Raw genomic sequence first — 17,849 nt, forward strand, 5'->3', positions numbered from 1 at the left:
ATTACAGAAAAGTCCCTTGTGCCTGCTTGCACCTGCTAACTTTTCCCATCCCTAGGCCTAATCAACAACTAATCCATTTTCTTTCCATATGTATTTGATCTTTCTGGACATTTTTTTTTTTTTTTTTTTTTTTTTTTTTTTTTGGAGCTGGGGACCCGAACCCAGGGCCTTGTGCTTGCTAGGCAAGCTCTACCACTGAGCTAAATCCCCAACCCTGGACATTTCATAAAAGTGAGTTAATACACTATTTGGGCTTCTGTGTCTAGTATCTTTCAGTTGATATGCTTTTGAAGTTCATTTTTACATGTTATAAATTTTTTCAACATTTAATACATTTTAAATTGACATGTTAGTACATGCTAACCTCCCCACCTCTACTCCCCAGGAAATAGTTCAGCTGTATGTGCAAATAACTTAAAATTTTATAATCAGGCCTGGTATGATAGCATATGCTAGTAATTCTTGGCTGACAATAAGAGAATCTATGTTTTTAAAGTCAGTCTAAGCTACCTGGCAAGTTTCAGGCTAGCCTGTGCTACATAGTAAAGCACTATCTCAAAAAAGGTTCATAATCTTTTACTTAATAATCTAATTTATAAGTAAATTCTAAGGTAAAATTACATACAATGTGTATTACAGCATTAATGGCAAAGATATTCCTAATTTATAATTAAAATAGTACATCAATTTTTTTAACTAGATAAAACCTAATTTCAAGCCAGTTTTTCTAGTATTTAATCACAGTGATTGTCATTTTAGTGACAAATAATTTGGTCAGCTTTTTTGTTTACTTTTTAAAATTAAAATACTCATTGTAAGTCCTCCTTTGAGGTAGGGTCTTCATATTTAATAGCCGAGGCTTGACTCGAACTCCTGATCTGCCTGCCTTGGCCTACAGAAAGCTAAATACTCACTCCCATGCTCAGTGGCAGCATTAACATGCTTAAAAGGTGTCCCTGAATTACTGGATTGAATGTTTAATCCAGCCGTTAATGCTTACATGTCTTATTTTACTTGTAAAATGCTTACATTCTTTCAGAACTTGAGACAACAAATCCTGGAATTACTGGGACCCATTTCAATGAATCATGGTGTTCATTTCATGGCTGCCATTGCCTTTGTGTGGAATGAAAGAAGACAGAGCAAAACCCCTTCCAGAGCAAAGGTATGATGTTCATAAGCAAACACGCTGCACTTTGTGTTCACTTGGAAAGACCATGCTTATTTACTTCATTTTCTACGTGCTGATGATTTTTTAATTCTTCATTAGTTTCACTGTAGAAATAAAATCTTTTCTACAGCTCTACATAATGACTTATTGTCTAAAGTCTTTATTAAAATATGATATCAAGTGTGAAAGATTACACTTTAGGGCTAGAGAATGCCTCAGTCCTGGGGCTCTGGCCTTGCATGCACAAGGCCACATGTCCAACCTCAGCACGGACAAACAAGGTGTTCGTCAGTAGGATAGAGAAATCAGCTATGGCATCAGGCCTGTCACTGTGGGCCAGGTAGGATTATAACATCGCATATGTGTTAATCTAGTGATGGTAGAAAGCAAAGATTGGAGAATGCTTTTATCTGTTTTTGTTTTTCATTATCTGATGGCTGTTAAGTTGTTGCTATCTCTAAGTGCAGTTCACATGTTGGTTTCAACTGGATTGTATGAATGAAAATTTTGTTTCCCTTGTGAACTTAAAATCTAGAAAACACTTTTTTGGTTTTTTTTGTTTGTTTGTTTGGTTGGTTGGTTGGGTTTTCTTTTCTTTTTTTCGGAGCTGGGGACCAAACCCAGGGCCTTTCGCTTGCTAGGCAAGCGCTCTACCACTGAGCTAAATCCCCAACCCCGAAAACACTGTTTTCTATTGGAAATAATTCATGGTATATCAGAGTAGTAATTTTATTAAATAATTTTACTTTCAAAAATACATAGTTGTGCACCTACAAGTTTCTGATTTGTCATTTCTTTCAGATTCCACATTACACACACACACACACACACACACACACACACGTGCACGCGCGCGTGTGTATGTATGTATGTATGTATGTATACATGCATGCATTTTATCCTAAAGTAAAAAAGGTAAACATTTCTGCCATTTTACATTATTTTGCATATGAGGATTTAGTAGTAGATACCATAGGAAGGGGAAAGACCATTTAAAAAATTAAAAGTTTTATTATATCTTAGTTTTGTAACAGAAACAAAGAAATAAGCACCTGAGGTGAAATATAAGCTTAAAGATAAGAAAAATGGGTGAGACAAGTTATTAAAATTAGGATAATAATTGATATTTAATATCTCTCTGTAGAAATAAAGAACAAAATCATAGGAGAATAATATTATAGAAATGGTACAAGAAATTTCTTAGCAATGAAAGAAATAAATTTTCAGGTCATGCATATCACTGAAAAGATCCCTACACAAATTCAGTCTGTCCTGCCAGAAACAATGGAGATAAAGAGAAGCTGCTAAAATCTTTAAAAAAAAAAAAAAAAGGAAGGAAGGAAGGAAGGAAGGAAGGAAGGAAGAAAGGGAAGGGGGAGGAAAGGAAGAAACGAAACAAAACAACAACCAAACTGTCTCATCCAAAGGAATAGTAGTAATACTTGATCCTAGCAATACTGGGAACTTTTATGGAAAATTAGTCTGAACACACAATTCCATAGCCAGTCAAGTTCTTACTATAGGCTCTTTCAGCCATGTGCTGTGTCACCAGTGTGCGAGGCCACGAGGTCACCCTTTATTCAAGAGGACAGACATCACTCTGACCTTGGATACCAGCGCTAGTGTGTTCCAGTCCCAGGCAGAGCAGTGCACTGTCCAACAAGAGTATCTTAAGGGGGTGAGGAGGACTGAGAGGAAGAAGAAAATGTATGAGATTAATTACTTAAAAAACTTACATATGCGATTGTAGGAACTTGCTGTTGTCTGAGCTTTTAGGGATGAATGAATTTTTGGTAAAAAATGAAGTAGACCAAAATAAGCTTTGTAGTAACTCTGCTGAAAACTACACAATAAATGGAACAGCGGCGCTCGGGTCCCTAGTTTGGATCACAGCACACTTCGCACTGCCCTCCAGTCCTCGCTCGTAGTCTCTCTGCCACCATGCCTGTGTTCGTCGTGAACACCAATATCCCATGCACCTCCATGCCAGAGAGGTTTCTCTCCGAGCTCACCATGGTTGGTCCTGGGGATTGAACTCAAGTGCTGAGGCTTGATGGCAAATACCTTTACACACAAGCCATCTTGATTTTTATGAAGTGAGATTCATGTATTGGTTTTAAAAATTAAATTTTAACATGAGTAGTCAAGGGACATCTATATGAGATGGAGTCTGTGATGTGTGTGTTCTCCAGGTCATTCCTGCAGCCAGTGAGGAGCAGCTCTTACTAGTAGAGCTGGTTCGCTCCATCAGTGTCATGAGAGCAGAAACTGTTATCCAGACTGTGAAAGAAGTTTTAAAGCAGCCTCCAGCCATAGCCAAGGATAAGGTAAGGAAGCTTTGCTTTTGTTTGGAATTCAGTTTTCAGAAATGGAGCTAATAGGTAAAAACTTCGCATACAGTAAAATCTACTTTCTAGGTTTCACAGCCTACATGATTTCTTTTCCATTGAGTTTCTCAGTTCTATAAACTTCAAGGTTTTGCTGTAAACACTGTTCTAGACAGCAACATTTCTTAACCCATCTGATACTGTGCTTTATGATTGTGATGTCTGGGCTCCAAAGCCAGGAGGTTCTAGGATCCTGAGATGTTAGAGAAAATGTGTGGAGCACGAGACAGATGCAGCACTCAGCCCAGTAGGCAGGCACATGGCACGTGCTGCCACACATACACACAGGTCAGCAAACACTAGCAAGCAGGCACACTAAGGTGAAGAAGCTCACTCAAGGGTATTTTTATACAAAATTAACACAAAAGTGGCATTTTGCCAAAAATGGTTCTATAATGGATTTTTCTTCACTGCAAATTCTGTGTTCCCTGACGTCCAGTTTCAGCTCTCATTATCTGACAACCCTTATCAGTGCCTTATTGTCTAAACCTCTCTTGTCCCTGTGACCTTCTGTTCACTAGAGAGGACCACAGGAAATAGAAGTAACAGTCTCTCCACTTAACATTGCTATTCTCTAGCTGAGAAACAGGTCTATGTAGTTTAGGGACTTCTCTTTTCTACTTTGTCCAGACAGTGCCACAAGTTCATAATTTTGTAGCTTTACTAAACATAAACATGAGACTTTGAACCATGCCAAACAAGTATAATCATATCTTTAGGGATTATTACATATATCTAAAAATATTTAAGTCTTTTATGAATTTTGCTGAATTGACCAAAGAAAAGGTGTGTTTGTCAACAGTGGGTGATCATACCGCCTTTGTCATAGTGCTAACGGGTCAAACTCAGGGTCCCACGCACGTGAGCCAAGTGCTTTGACACTGACTGCATCTCCGGCCTCTCACAAGCTATTTCGGCGATCAGCTGACTGTTCAGAAGACGCCTCTGCTGTGCTGCTCTTAAGACTTTAGTTTGCTGCTTGATTCTGTCTAGTGTTTTGAGACAGACGGCGACCTACATACACATGAGGGCAAAGAATACAGAAATTAATCCTGTCCAGACTAGTGCTGCCCTGTACTGAAGGCATTCCCACGTTTTGAATAGTGAGAAGGGAATGTTTGAGGAGATAGTAGGAACAAAAAGACGTCAGTGAGCACCAATTCCGTCTTATTGATTTTTCTCTTTTATTGACTTTTAAAGGTAGGTACAGTGTATTTTATGATTTAGTCAATACTATCTTTTTATATTAATGTTTCTTTATTAAAATTTCATATAGAAATGCAAAGCTATCTTTAATGACTATTTAAGTGATTAAGAGTTAATTTATTTTGGACTGGAGAGATGGCTCAGTGGTCAAGAACACTTGTTATTCTTGCAGAGGACCTGAATGTGGTTTCTAGAACTTACATGGCAGCTCACAACCACCTATGACTGCAGCTCCAGAGGAGGGGATCCAGTGTCCTTTTCTGGCCTCCACAGACTCCTGCCTGCATGTGATGCATGCGCACACACACACACACATTCACACACGCACACACACACACACACACACATTCACACCACACACACACAGACACCACAGACACACACACACAGACACACACACTCACACCACACACACACTCACACACGCACACACTTAGCACTTAGGTACTCGCACAAACATTAAAGTAAAATTTTAAAATAACTCTTAAAAACTATCAATTGTTTTAAAAAGTTTTAAGAAGAATGAATCTTAGTTGATCTAACTATACTGATTTAACAGATATGTGTACTAAAATAGACTTGTGTACATGTAATCTAAAAATCATAACCTAATTCTGATAAAATGAGTATAGCTGTGATGCTTCCAGAATAAATGATCACTGCAAAAAGTAAATTTATTTTGATAAAGACAAACCTCTTCAACCTTCTTCTAATATTTCAAAACTTGATACTCTATAAGCCATCCTCAGTGGCCATTTACTCTGTCTAATTTCTGAGTTTAAATAGCTCTTGTATTATGAATTTTCCCTACTAAATGGAGGGAAAAACTGCATTTTTTAAGATAACACCAGTATTTTTATTTTTTTATTAAAAGTTATAGAATAAATCAGACTAGTTGCAATAATGAAAAAGCAGAGGCATCATTTTGCTTCACTGTGACACTGACTTCTTTTGTTTATAGAAGCATCTTTCTCTGGAAGTGTGCATGCTTCAGTTTTTCTACGCTTATATACAAAGGTAAGAAGCTCACATAGACCTTTCCATACTCAGCTGCCACCTGTAAAGCTTAGATCTACAAGGAAATGCTGGGGTTCTCTCCAGAAGCAGTGAGTTTGCTCTTGCTGTTGTTTCCTCTGACAGGAAAGGAAGGAGCTCTACAGGGAATGTGGCTGTTAGTGGGAGTCGTGGGCATGCCAATGAGCCGTGGAGATCCTACGCTCCAAAGGTGTAGGTGAATGTAGGATATCACGGCAATATGTAGATATCAGAATACTGAGTAACAGGAAGCTACTGTCCCTTGAGATCATGTTCACTGCCTCTATTTGATTACTATTTTGATTGATAGAGGCAAATGTGCAGCAATCTCCTTTGATTGCCTTTTTGGAAAAAAACTGCTGGGTGTGGTGCGTTGCATGTGGAAACAGAGGCAGGTAGATCTCTGAGTTCTAGGCCAGCCTGATCTGCGCAGTAAGTTTTGAGATAGCTAGAGACTTTGTCTCAAAATAATAACAACAAAAACAACAACAACAATAATAACTTGAAAAATCTTCATGCTTGGTGTTCACTTTTGTAATCAGCTGACCCTGAACAGGAGCAGTGTTCTAATACAATTCTTCCTTAAAAGCCTGAATTTTAATCTCCTCCAGTGGAGCAACTGCGTTAATTTGTGACTAACATAGATCTATCAGAGTTTGACGTATGCACTGAGGGACTTGGAGAAGAACTGCATGAAGCCTCTGTGTAGATTCAGGTCAGGTAAAGGTGGGACGCAAACAGATGCATGCTCATTTCTCCGTAGATGGAAGGTCGGTGTGCAGCTTAGCTGGACTAATTTAAAAGAACTAATGTAGTTATATTCTGTTTTGAGAGTGGATGGAATAAGAGATCTCCTTAGGAAATCTTAAGAAATCACATTGAGTAGTTTAAATGTGCTTCCTTTTCTTCATAGAAACTAAAAGATTTTTTTTTAGAAATTCTGCTCTTTCATAATCTATAAAAGTTTAAATCTTCAGACAGCTTAGAACATGTGTTAAGAATTGTAAGAAGACATGAGTAAATTAAAGTCTACTGAGGTTTCTATGTATACAAACTGGCTTATCTTTCAGAATTCCAGTGCCCAATTTAGTGGATAGTTGGACATCGCTATTGGTCCTTCTGAAAGATTCTATACAGCTGAGTCTTCCAGCCCCAGGGCAGTTTCTTATACTTGGGTAAGTAATCTCTTTTAACATGTTATTTTGAAGGGTTAAAAAATCTCAGTACTTATAATGCAAAAGAACCCAAGTTCAGTCTCCAACAGTACACACAAAAATATATATCTATACATATGTGTTCATACATACACATGCATACGTGTGCATAATCCTCACTGTTCTGTTCGCTGAAGAACATGTTTTATGTGAGCATGTGATCTGTCTATTCCCAGGTATTTCGAGGTGCAGAACCAGACATACAAGGTCTGTAAGTGGAAAGGGATAGGAAAGACTATAGTACTTTTAGACATGTATAAGATAGAGAGCACTTAGCACAAAACTGTTAAAACAGTCATCCTTTTGGATGAGTAAGGAAGTACTGTAGGGAAAAAATGGGCACATTTATACATACTAAAAGGAACGTCACAGAAGAGGGGCACAGGACCCTGGACATAGTCTTCTGAAAGAGTCTATCTGTGATTAGTTGGTAAATGCCAGTCACTCTTACCTCACTCACAGTAAGCATTAATTTTGGTAGTGTCAGGTTTGAGAATTCATGATAGAACCCTAATAAAAACCTGATAAATCACAGTGGTAAGAGTGAAGATAAAAAGCCTTTATGAAGACAGTCAGGAAAGGGTACACTAAGACAAACTACATCATCTGGTTTGGCAATAGTGTGGAACAGGCAATGAAATAAGAATTAAGTAAAAAGAGATATGGGAGCTGCTTGGGAAGAAACTTGACTTTATTGCAATATGAATGAAAGTAGTGAGCATGATTGGCATGACTGCAAGCTGTAAGGAGTCTGGAAGGAGAGGACGGTACTTAGGATTGGGGCTAAGAATCATATTTCAGTAGAAGGTGATATGGTGTGAACAACTGAAGTTGACATTTAGAAAACAGGAAAAAGAATAGAAAGGGGCTAGAAAATTTAGTCATCAGAAAATTTGAAAAGCCAGGCGAGTCTGTGTGGCATCTCAAAGGAAGGTGAAGGCCTAAGAAGTGGCTCAGTGGGCAGAGTAAAGTGTGAGGACCTGAGCCCACATCCGTACAGCCTACGTAGTGCCCAGTGCAGTGGGGTGTCTCCACAATCCCTGTGCTTCTTCAGAGAGCTGAGAGGCAAAGACAAGAATCCCTGGAAACTCACAGGCCAGCTAGCACAAACATGTGAACAAACATGTTGGAAGATAAGGACCATAGCTGAGTATGTCCTCCGACTTCCACATGCTTATCACAGAACACATACACACATAAAGATTAGAGAAAGAGATAGCACCTCCTAGAAGAAGTTGGGATGATGAGGAATGGTAAGAGGTGGGGTTGGAGATTAGAGGAGCTCCAGGATTTAGAAGCAAGAAGTAACATAAAACAGCAAGGGTAGGTGGAGTGGGGAAGGAAAGGGAAATTTTTTTAACTTCTTAGACCAGTGCCTTGCCACTTATATATGTCATTGAAGTGGATGGTGATTTGCTCAAAATTCTAGACATGAGGAAAGTCATTTATACCACCACATTCAAGAGACACTGGCATGGGGGCTGAAGAACAGAAAACTGCAAATATGATTCGTTATCATTACCATTTAGCATCTTAGCCACAAATTCTCCTGCTGTTATGCAAGACATCTGGATCTCTTCCAGTTGAAAGTTCTTACAAATAATACTGCTCTTAATATCATTGTGTCTGGTTATGCATAAATGTTAATTATTGGAAAACACTATAAGAAATTGTGTGATATCATTTTCATTTTCTTTGGATGATAACTACTTTTTAATGACTCTTTTCAGGGTTCTGAATGAGTTTATTATGAAAAATCCTAGTTTGGAAAATAAAAAAGACCAAAGAGACCTTCAGGTAAGGCATTCTGAATTCAAGGTTGTTACCAAAATTAAAGGTTAAAATTAGGAGCAATATAAAATGATCTATGATGTTCTTTCTAACTATGAACATTCAGTAAAATATAAGATTGACTACCATATAAAAAATAGTATTAGGTAGTGCGCAGCTCTTGGGAGGTGGCAGGATCAGGAATCCAAGGGCAGCATCTACAACATACATTGAGTTTGAGGTCACTTGAAGCTACATAAAACCATTTTTGGTGAGGGAGTGGGAAGGAATGTGTATTATAAAATATCTATTGTTAGTAAATAAAACACTTCAAAACTTTTTTTAATTCATTTTCTGTATGTACGCACAAACATAGTTCTTCTTTGTTTCTCTAGGATGTGACTCACAAAGTAGTGGATGCTATTGGTGCAATTGCTGGTTCCTCTCTGGAACAGACAACATGGCTCCGACGAAATCTGGAAGTTAAGCCTTCTCCCAAAATAATGGTGGATGGAACTAATTTAGAGTCTGATGTTGAAGGTATTGCAATGTCGTCTTATTCTCTCAGCATATATTCACTAAGCAGTGTTAGTTAGCCCTGTAATATAAGCTCATTCTTTTTTATATTATTCTTACTAGCTAGTAGCTTTTCTTAGTGAGACAATACTAATCATCTTTTCTCTTATTAGATATGCTATCTCCTGCAATGGAAACCTCAAACATAACTCCTTCTGTATATAGTGTCCATGCACTGACATTGCTCTCTGAGGTAAATATTATCAAGTGTTTTCACATGCATACTCAAACAGTTAAATAGTACATATTAATCAGAATTTCTCATAGAATAATTTTAATTTCAAAAATCTATCTAGAAATCACTGGTACATAGAATTATCAAGTTTAAGACAGTGTGTGGCAATGTATGTGTCTATATGTATGTGAGTGCACATGTGTGTGTAGACATCCATGTACACCTGTGCATGTAAAAGCCAGAGGTTGAATTAGGTATCCTCCTCTTTATTTTTTAAAGATTTATTTATTTTATTTATATGAGTATACTGTCAATGTCTTCAGACACACCAGAAGAGGGTCTCAGATTCCATTACAGATTGTTGAGAGCTACCATGTGATTGCTGGGAATTGAACTCAGGACCTCTTTTTTTTTTTTTTTTTTTTTTTTTTTTTTTTTATTGGATATTTTCTTTATTTACAGTTCAAATGTTTCCCCTCTGGAAACCCCCTATCTTAACCCCCAACTCCCTGCCTCCATGAGGGTGCTCCCCATACCCACTCCCTACACTCTCCCTGCCCTGGCATTCCCCTACATTGGGGCATCAAGCCTTCACAGGACCAAGGGTCTCCCCTCCCATTAATGCCCAACAAGGCCATCCTCTGCTACATATGCGGCTGGAGCCATGGGTCCCTCCATGTGTACTCTGGTTGGTGGTTTAGTCCCTGGGAGCTCTGTGGTGTCTGATTGGTTGATATTGTTGTTCTTCCTATGGGGTTGCAAACCTTCTCAGCTACCTCAGTCCTTTCTCTAAATCCTCCATTGGAGACCCCATTCTCAGTCCAATGGTTAGCTGCAAGCTAACCTCTGTATTTATCAAGCTCTGGCAGAGCCTCTCAGGAGACAGCAATATCAGGCTCCTGTCAGCATGCACATCTTGGCATCCCCAATAGTGACTGGGTTTGGTGACTGCATGTGGGATGGATCCCTATGTGTGGCAGTCTCTGGATGGCCTTTCCTTCAGTCTCTGCTCCACACTTTGTCTCCATATTTCCTCTTGTATTTTGTTCTCCCTTCTAAGACGTACTGAAGCATCCATACTTTAGTCTTTCTTCTTGAGCTTCATGTGGGCTGTGGATTGTATCTTGGTTATTCCGAGCTTTTGGGCTAATATCCACTTATCAGTGAGTGCATACCATGTGTGTTCTTTGTGACTGCGTTACCTCACTCAGGATGATATTTTCTAGTTCCATCCATTTGCCTATAAATTTCATGTAGTCATTGTTTTTAGTAGCTCCATTGTGTAAGCATACCACATTTTCTGTATCCATTCTTCTGTTGAAGGACATCTGGGTTCTTTCCAGCTTCTGGCTATTTTAAATAAGGCTGCTATGAACATAGTGGAGCATGTGTCCTTGTTTTATGTTGGAGCATCCTTTGAGTATATGCCCAGGAGTGGTATAGCTGGGTCCTCAGGTAGTACAATGTTCAGTTTTCTGAGGAACTGCCAGACTGACGTCCAGAGTGGTTGTACCAGCTTGCAATCCCACCAACAATGGAGGGGTGTTCCTCTTTCTCCATATCCTCACCAGCATCTGTTGTCGCCTGAGTTTTTTATCTTAGCCATTCTGAATGGTGTGAGGTGGTAGGTCAGGGTTGTTTTGATTTGCATTTCCCTGATGACTAAGGATGTTGAACATTTCTTTAGGTGCTTCTCAGCCATTCAATATTCCTCAGTTGAGAATTCTTTGTTTAGCTCTGTACCCCATATTTTAGTAGGGTTATTTGATTCTCTGGAGTCTAATCTCTTGAGTTCTTTGTACATATTGGATATTAGCCTTCAGTCAGATGTAGAATTGGTAAAGATCTTTTCCTAATCTGTTGGTTGCCGTTTTGTCATATTGACCGTGTCCTTTGCCTTACAGAAGCTTTGCAATTTTATGAGATCCCATTTGTTGATTGTTGATCTTAGAGCATAAGCTATTGGTGCTCTTTTCAGGAAATTTTCCCCTGTGCCTATGTGTTCGAGGCTCTTCCCCCCTTTCTCTTCCATTAGTTTCAGTGTATCTGGATTGATGTGGAGGTCCTTGATCCACTTGGACTTAAGCTTTGGACAGGGTGATAAGCATGGATCGATCTGCATTCTTCTACATGCTGACCTCCAGTTGAACCAGCACCATTTGCTGAAAATGCTCTTTTTTCCATTGGATGGTTTTGGCTCCTTTGTCAAAAATCAAGTGACCATAGGTATGTGGGTTCATTTCTGGGTCTTCAATTCTATTCCATTGGTCTATCTGTCTGTCTCTGTACCAATACCATGCAGTTTTTATCACTATTTCTCTGTAATACTGCTTGAGTTCAGGGATAGTGATTCCCCCCGGAAGTCCTTTTATTGTTGAGGATAGTTTTTGCTATCCTGGGTTTTTGGTTATTCCAAATGAATTTGCAAATTGCTCTTTCTAACTCTATGAAGAATTGAGTTGTAATTTTGATGGGGATTGCATTGAATCTATAGGTTGCCTTTGTCAAGATGTCCATTTTTACAATATTAATTCTGCCAATCCATGAGCATGGGAGGTCTTTCCATCTTCTGAGATCTTCTTCAATTTCTTTCTTCAGAGACTTGAAGTTCTTGTCATACAGATCTTTCACTTGCTTAGTTAGAGTCACGACTAAGTATTTTTTATTATTTGGGACTATTATGAAGGGTGTCGTTTCCCTAATTTCTTTCTCGGCTTGTTTCTCTTTTGTGTAGAGGAAGGCTACTGATTTGAGTTAATTTTATACCCAGCCACTTTGCTGAAGTTGTTTATCAGGTTTAGTAGTTCTCTGGTGGAACTTTTAGGATCACTTAAATATACTATCATATCATCTGCAAATAGTGATATTTTGACTTCTTCTTTTCCGATCTGTATCCCCTTGATCTCCTTTTGTTGTCTGATTGCTCTGGCTAGAACTTCAAGAACTATATTGAATAAGTAGGGAGAGAGTGGGCAGCCTTGTCTAGTCCCTGATTTTAGTGGGATTGCTTCAAGTTTCTCTCCATTTAGTTTAATGTTAGCCACTGGTTTGCTGTATATGGCTTTTACTATGTTTAGGTATGGGCCTTGAATTCCTGACCTTTCCAAGACTTCTATCACGAAGGGGTGTTGAATTTTATCATATGCTTTCTCAGCATCTAATGAAATGATCATGTGGTTTTTATCTTTGAGTTTGTTTATATGTTGTATTATGTTGATGGATTTTCATATATTGAGCCATCTCTCCAGCTCCCTTCGTCGTCTTTCATTTTCCATCTTTTATTTTTCAGTCTCCTCACTGAAACTGGAGAATGGCTGGCCAGAGACCTGGAGGATTCATCTGTCTCTGCCTTGCCAGTTTGGGGATAAACATCCACACCACCATTCCCAGTTTGGGTGAGGGGGCTGACCACCCAAACTGGAGTCCTCATGCTTGTCCAGCAGGCACCTCTGCAGGACTGAGGCTCCTCTGCAGCTCCAGATGCAGGGCTTTGACCTTGACCGTATTTGTCTTATTGTTTGTTAGGTGATAGTGATCTTAAGATATTGCTCTCCTGCTCCTTATATTTTTCATTTTTTGAAGAGCCTCCCTACCAGTTTCCATACTGTTTGAACTAGTTTAAGTTCTGGCCATTTCATAAAAGGTTCTCTGCCCTTTTCTGCTGTATCACATTTGCCTTTGTTTCTCTCTATTTTGGTTTTGTTTTGTTTTGTTTTTCTGAGAAGAGGTTTCTCTGTGTAGCTCTGGCTGTCCTGGAACTTGCTCTGTAGACCAGGATGACCTCGAACTCACAGAAATATGCTTGCTCTCCTTCCCAAGTGCTGGGATTAACAGTGTATGCCACCATGCCCAGCCCTATTTGCATTTTTCTAATGCTAGACGTATTGGGCATTTTTTCATGTATATATTGGCCATTTGTTTATCTTCATTCTAAAAATAAAATCTCCATCTGTCCATTTATTGGAAATTATCTGCTTTTTTGGTTTTATATGTATTCGCCTCTTAATCATCTATGAAATAGTTTTTAGAGACTTTTTGTTGCTGCCCCTTTGCTGTCCAGAAGCTTTTTAATTTGATTAAAAAAAAAAATCCCATTGTCAACTTTTGCAGTTACGCCCTGAGCTATTGAAGTCCTATTCAGAAAGCAGTCACTGTATCTATATCTTGAAACTTATTGTAGTTTCTTCTGGTAGTTTTAGCATTGCGGGTATTAACACTAGGCCTCTCCATTTTGCATTGATCTAGTGTCAGTCTTCTGTGAATCCTATGTGTAGGTAAGGAGTTTTTCCAGTTGTACTTGTTTAAAAAATGTCCTTCTCCTCACCCGTTGGCACCCTTTTCAAAAATGAGAGTACTGTAGACAGGTGTGGGCTTATTTCTCAGTTTTCTCTTCTATCCCATTGGTCAGTTCTCACACCATTACCATACTGGATGTGTTCTGTAGCTCTGCAATACTGTTTGAAATCAAAAATAGTCGTACCGGCAGCAATGCTCTTTTGTCAGTATTCTGTGTCTTCTATTCCTTACAACTTTCTGTTTGTTTCTCTTCAGAATGGTGTGGCTACTGTGATAGAGATTGCGTTGACTGGCAGATGCTTTGAGTATTGTGACAGTTTTCACAGTGTGACCTCTGTTAATCCACAGAAGGCCTTTCTGTTTTCCAATGTCCCACTTAACCTTTGGCAATGCTTGATAAGTTCTATATCATTGGTTAAGTTTAAGCCTAAGTTTGTAGTATTTGTGTTTTTAATGTGTTTAGACTTTTCGTCGTGTGTTCTTATTCTACATGGTACTTTTACATAAAGACACATTCAGATGAGTATATGCTGTGTATTAAAAATACCCTAGCCACTCTCCCCTCTTCCTAACCCTCTCCCCTTAGCACCTCCATTCTTCTTGGGAGTTTTGTTTGGACTTTCATGTCATACATTCATGATTTTATGTACTTATTTAAAATCGAGGACTATAGATAAAATTTGTCTTTCTAGTACTGACTTAATTTGCTAATGTAATTATCTCTACCTGCATCTGTTTTCCTGGAAATGACATAGTTTCATTGCCTCAGTTGTTGAAAATAGATAGTTGTTGTACATAGATGCCACGTTTTCTTTTTCTTTTCCTTTGCTGTTAGACCCTTAGGTTGGCTCCATAACTTTACTACTGTCAGCTGTGCAAGCATCTCTGTAGATTCCATAGCATATGATTCCTCTATACCGCATCTAGGTATCCTAAACAGAATCAAATCACTACAGAGGTAGCTTCACGACACCTGTACAAATGCTGAACATTTAAAATAGCCAAATTACAGAATTTGCCTGAATCCCCATCAGCAAATGAATGAAGAAAATGTTGTATATATACAAAATAGTTATTTTCAGACATGAAAAATGGAAATATGCCATTTGTTTTAAAAATGGGTGGAACTGGAGATTGTTGTGTTAAGTCTACTAAGTCATTCTCACAACAGCAGATGCCTCACATCTCATGGAATTTTAATCTTAATTAAAATCTTTAATTAAGATTAAATCTTAAAAAAGATTTAATTTTAATCTTAAAAATGGGACAATAGGGGGTTGGGGATTTGGCTCAGTGGTGGAGTGCCTGCCTAGGAAGCGCAAGGTCCTGGGTTCAATCCCCAGCCCCGAAAAATAGAAAAAAGAAAAGAAAAAAGAAAAAAAGAAAGGAAAAAAAAATGGGACAATAGGGGCTGGAGAGATGGTTCAGTGGTTAAGAGCACTGACTGCTCTTCCAGAGGTCATGAGTTCAAATCCCAGCAACCACATGGTGGCTCACAACCATCTGTAATGGGATCTGACGTCCTCTTCTGGTGTGTCTGAAGACAGCAACAATGTACTCACATATATAAAATAAATAAACCTTTTATAAAAAAAGGAACAATAAAGTAAAAGAATATAGAAAAGGTCAAGGGGGAGCAGGATTAGAGTCATGGGGTGAATACAGTCAAATTACATTGTATGTGTGTAAGGAAGTACTATAGTAAACCCATTATTTCCTACATTTAATATAAACTAAATTTTAAAAAAAAAAGTATTGAATAGGGCTTATAGTTCATATATTGTCAGAATCAAAATGAATTGTGACCTGAAGTTTTTCGGGATGAACACGCATATTGAGAATTCTACAAGTCTGATTGGCTGCTTAGAACTTCCTTATTGTGAAGAGTTAAAATGTTGCAGATTTAGTGCCATACTATTTTGGGCTATCTTTAGTAGCCACTCATCGCCACCTCTGTATCTGACCTATCATGCTCTATCACATAAAATTTCACAATATGTTACACTGAACAGACCTCAGCATCCACTAACCCTAAAGTTAGCAGTGTCTCCAGATCACTTCTACAGCTTCTAAAAGATTTTCCACACTTTGCTATGTAACCTATTATCTACTTTCCCCCACCAAAATACGTGAGAGAACTATAAAAGTTCCTGAAAATGCCCACAAAGAACATTTGTAATTCAGGACATTCAGGATCTGTGTTTCTGGCCCTTGGTCATTCAGATTTGGCTCAGGATAAACTATGTCATATTTCCCTACCCCTCATTTTTTAAGTTTATATTTTAAGAAATAAAATGTTTTGTATCTGATTATGTCTTGGAAGAGTAGAGGTGGTTAGGTATAAAGTATGTACAGTCAGTTACCAACGTTTTTATGTCCATTCTTTTGGCGTGGGGTGTGGTTTTAGCTTGATATGGCCATAATGTCACATCTCACCCCTTCCAGAGTGGCTGCTTGGGGTTTACACAGGTTAGTAAGTGTGACTGACAGTGTGTGGTGGTTGGCTGACTGAGCGGGAACTTGACAAGCCCATGTCTCTATGTTTTCTTAAGCTTCTTTTTAACTCCAGCCGGGAAAGAGAATGTTAAGGTATGACTTGTACGTTCAGTTTTTACTCACATAGGAGAGTCCTGAGTGTTTCTGTACTTCTCTTTCTCAGTGTAGAGTTCCTTACTGTATTTTTGGTTTCCTTCCAAGTTCACAGTGGTTACCCACCTCGGCCCCAGTTCCAGCACATAGATGAACTTGTTTTCTCTGTTACAGGTATTGGCTCATCTTCTGGATATGGTTTTCTACAGTGATGAAAAAGAACGTGTTATCCCTTTACTTGTAAACATTATGCATTATGTTGTGCCCTACCTCCGAAATCACAGGTACCATATGATTCCAACAGATTCCAGCTAATTCGCATTGTGCTAGTGTTTGGCCTCAACTACAAAGTATCATTCTTACCTTGACTCATATATAATGGTTGAAATTTTTTGTGTCGTTTTTCTTATGGTGACTTCCATTTCTTGTTTCTATGTCCGTACTTGAGGTAAATCTGAAGACACATAAACCCAAGATCATGACTGAAGTGAAGTATTGTGTCATTTTCTGTATTTTTCTGTACAGTGCACATAATGCCCCTAGTTACCGAGCCTGCGTCCAACTGCTCAGCAGTCTTAGTGGGTATCAGTATACACGGAGGGCCTGGAAAAAAGAGGCCTTTGACCTTTTCATGGATCCCAGCTTCTTTCAGATGGATGCTTCCTGTGTTAGTCAGTAAGTAGCCTTCTTCCCACTTCCACCATCATATCTGTTCACATCAGTCACTGCCTAGCAAAGGTAGGAGGCCTTAACAAGAATAGACTCTTAATGGCCTCTGACAATCCTGTGTCTTTCAGCTGGAGAGCAATCATGGACAACCTGATGACACATGATAAGACAACATTCAGAGATTTGATGAGTGAGTACTGTGGCAGCCTGAGTAGTTGTTTTCTTGTACATTCATCCTTACTATGTGCTACTCTTTTTTGAAAAGTACTGAGTTAGCTCTTTGTCAAGTTAAAAGTAAGTTCCTATGGAACTATAATAGACTAAGAAAGACAAGTATCCCGTGTTTCCCCTCACATACAAATAAAGATTTAAAAAAGTTATGAGACACTGTGGGAAAGGACAGCTGTAACACCAGCCCCTAGGAGACAAAGGCAAAAGGATCAAAAGTTCCAGACCAGCTCCGGTTCAAACAAAACCCAAGACCCAAGATTTAGAATGAGGGCTGTGTGGGAAGTGAAGAGAACTGCTGACTGGGGATGAGAGAGTGATGCAGGTGTAAGAGAAGAATGTGATAGAGATGCACACAAGCCCCTGATAGGATAGCTCATGCCAGCAGTGAGTGTGAATGTGTGCTACTACCGAACCTTACCCAAGACTGAGAATAGGCAAGTGGATCTGAACTCTGCAAGAGCACACGCTATGGCTGTGGATCTCCAGGAGAGAGAAGGGGGAAGGAAAAGGAGAGAAAAGATGTTACTAAG

At 38.8% G+C, this 17,849-nt stretch overlaps 1 protein-coding gene across 1 annotated transcript in view; it reads left to right on the forward strand.

Annotated features, from left to right (window-relative positions):
• Nucleotides 1-17,849, forward strand: part of Dop1a (DOP1 leucine zipper like protein A) — a 101,455-nt gene that overhangs the window by 70,849 nt on the left and 12,757 nt on the right. Inside the window, exons 24-33 of the mRNA XM_032909682.1 lie at nucleotides 1,040-1,165; nucleotides 3,364-3,498; nucleotides 5,726-5,781; nucleotides 6,870-6,974; nucleotides 8,744-8,810; nucleotides 9,179-9,323; nucleotides 9,473-9,552; nucleotides 16,594-16,703; nucleotides 16,945-17,094; nucleotides 17,217-17,278. Coding sequence (XP_032765573.1) covers nucleotides 1,040-1,165; nucleotides 3,364-3,498; nucleotides 5,726-5,781; nucleotides 6,870-6,974; nucleotides 8,744-8,810; nucleotides 9,179-9,323; nucleotides 9,473-9,552; nucleotides 16,594-16,703; nucleotides 16,945-17,094; nucleotides 17,217-17,278 — 1,036 coding nt within the window. The remainder of the gene's footprint in view (nucleotides 1-1,039; nucleotides 1,166-3,363; nucleotides 3,499-5,725; nucleotides 5,782-6,869; nucleotides 6,975-8,743; nucleotides 8,811-9,178; nucleotides 9,324-9,472; nucleotides 9,553-16,593; nucleotides 16,704-16,944; nucleotides 17,095-17,216; nucleotides 17,279-17,849) is intronic.

Source organism: Rattus rattus, chromosome 8 (genome assembly GCF_011064425.1).
Source record: "Rattus rattus isolate New Zealand chromosome 8, Rrattus_CSIRO_v1, whole genome shotgun sequence".
NCBI lineage: Eukaryota > Metazoa > Chordata > Mammalia > Rodentia > Muridae > Rattus > Rattus rattus.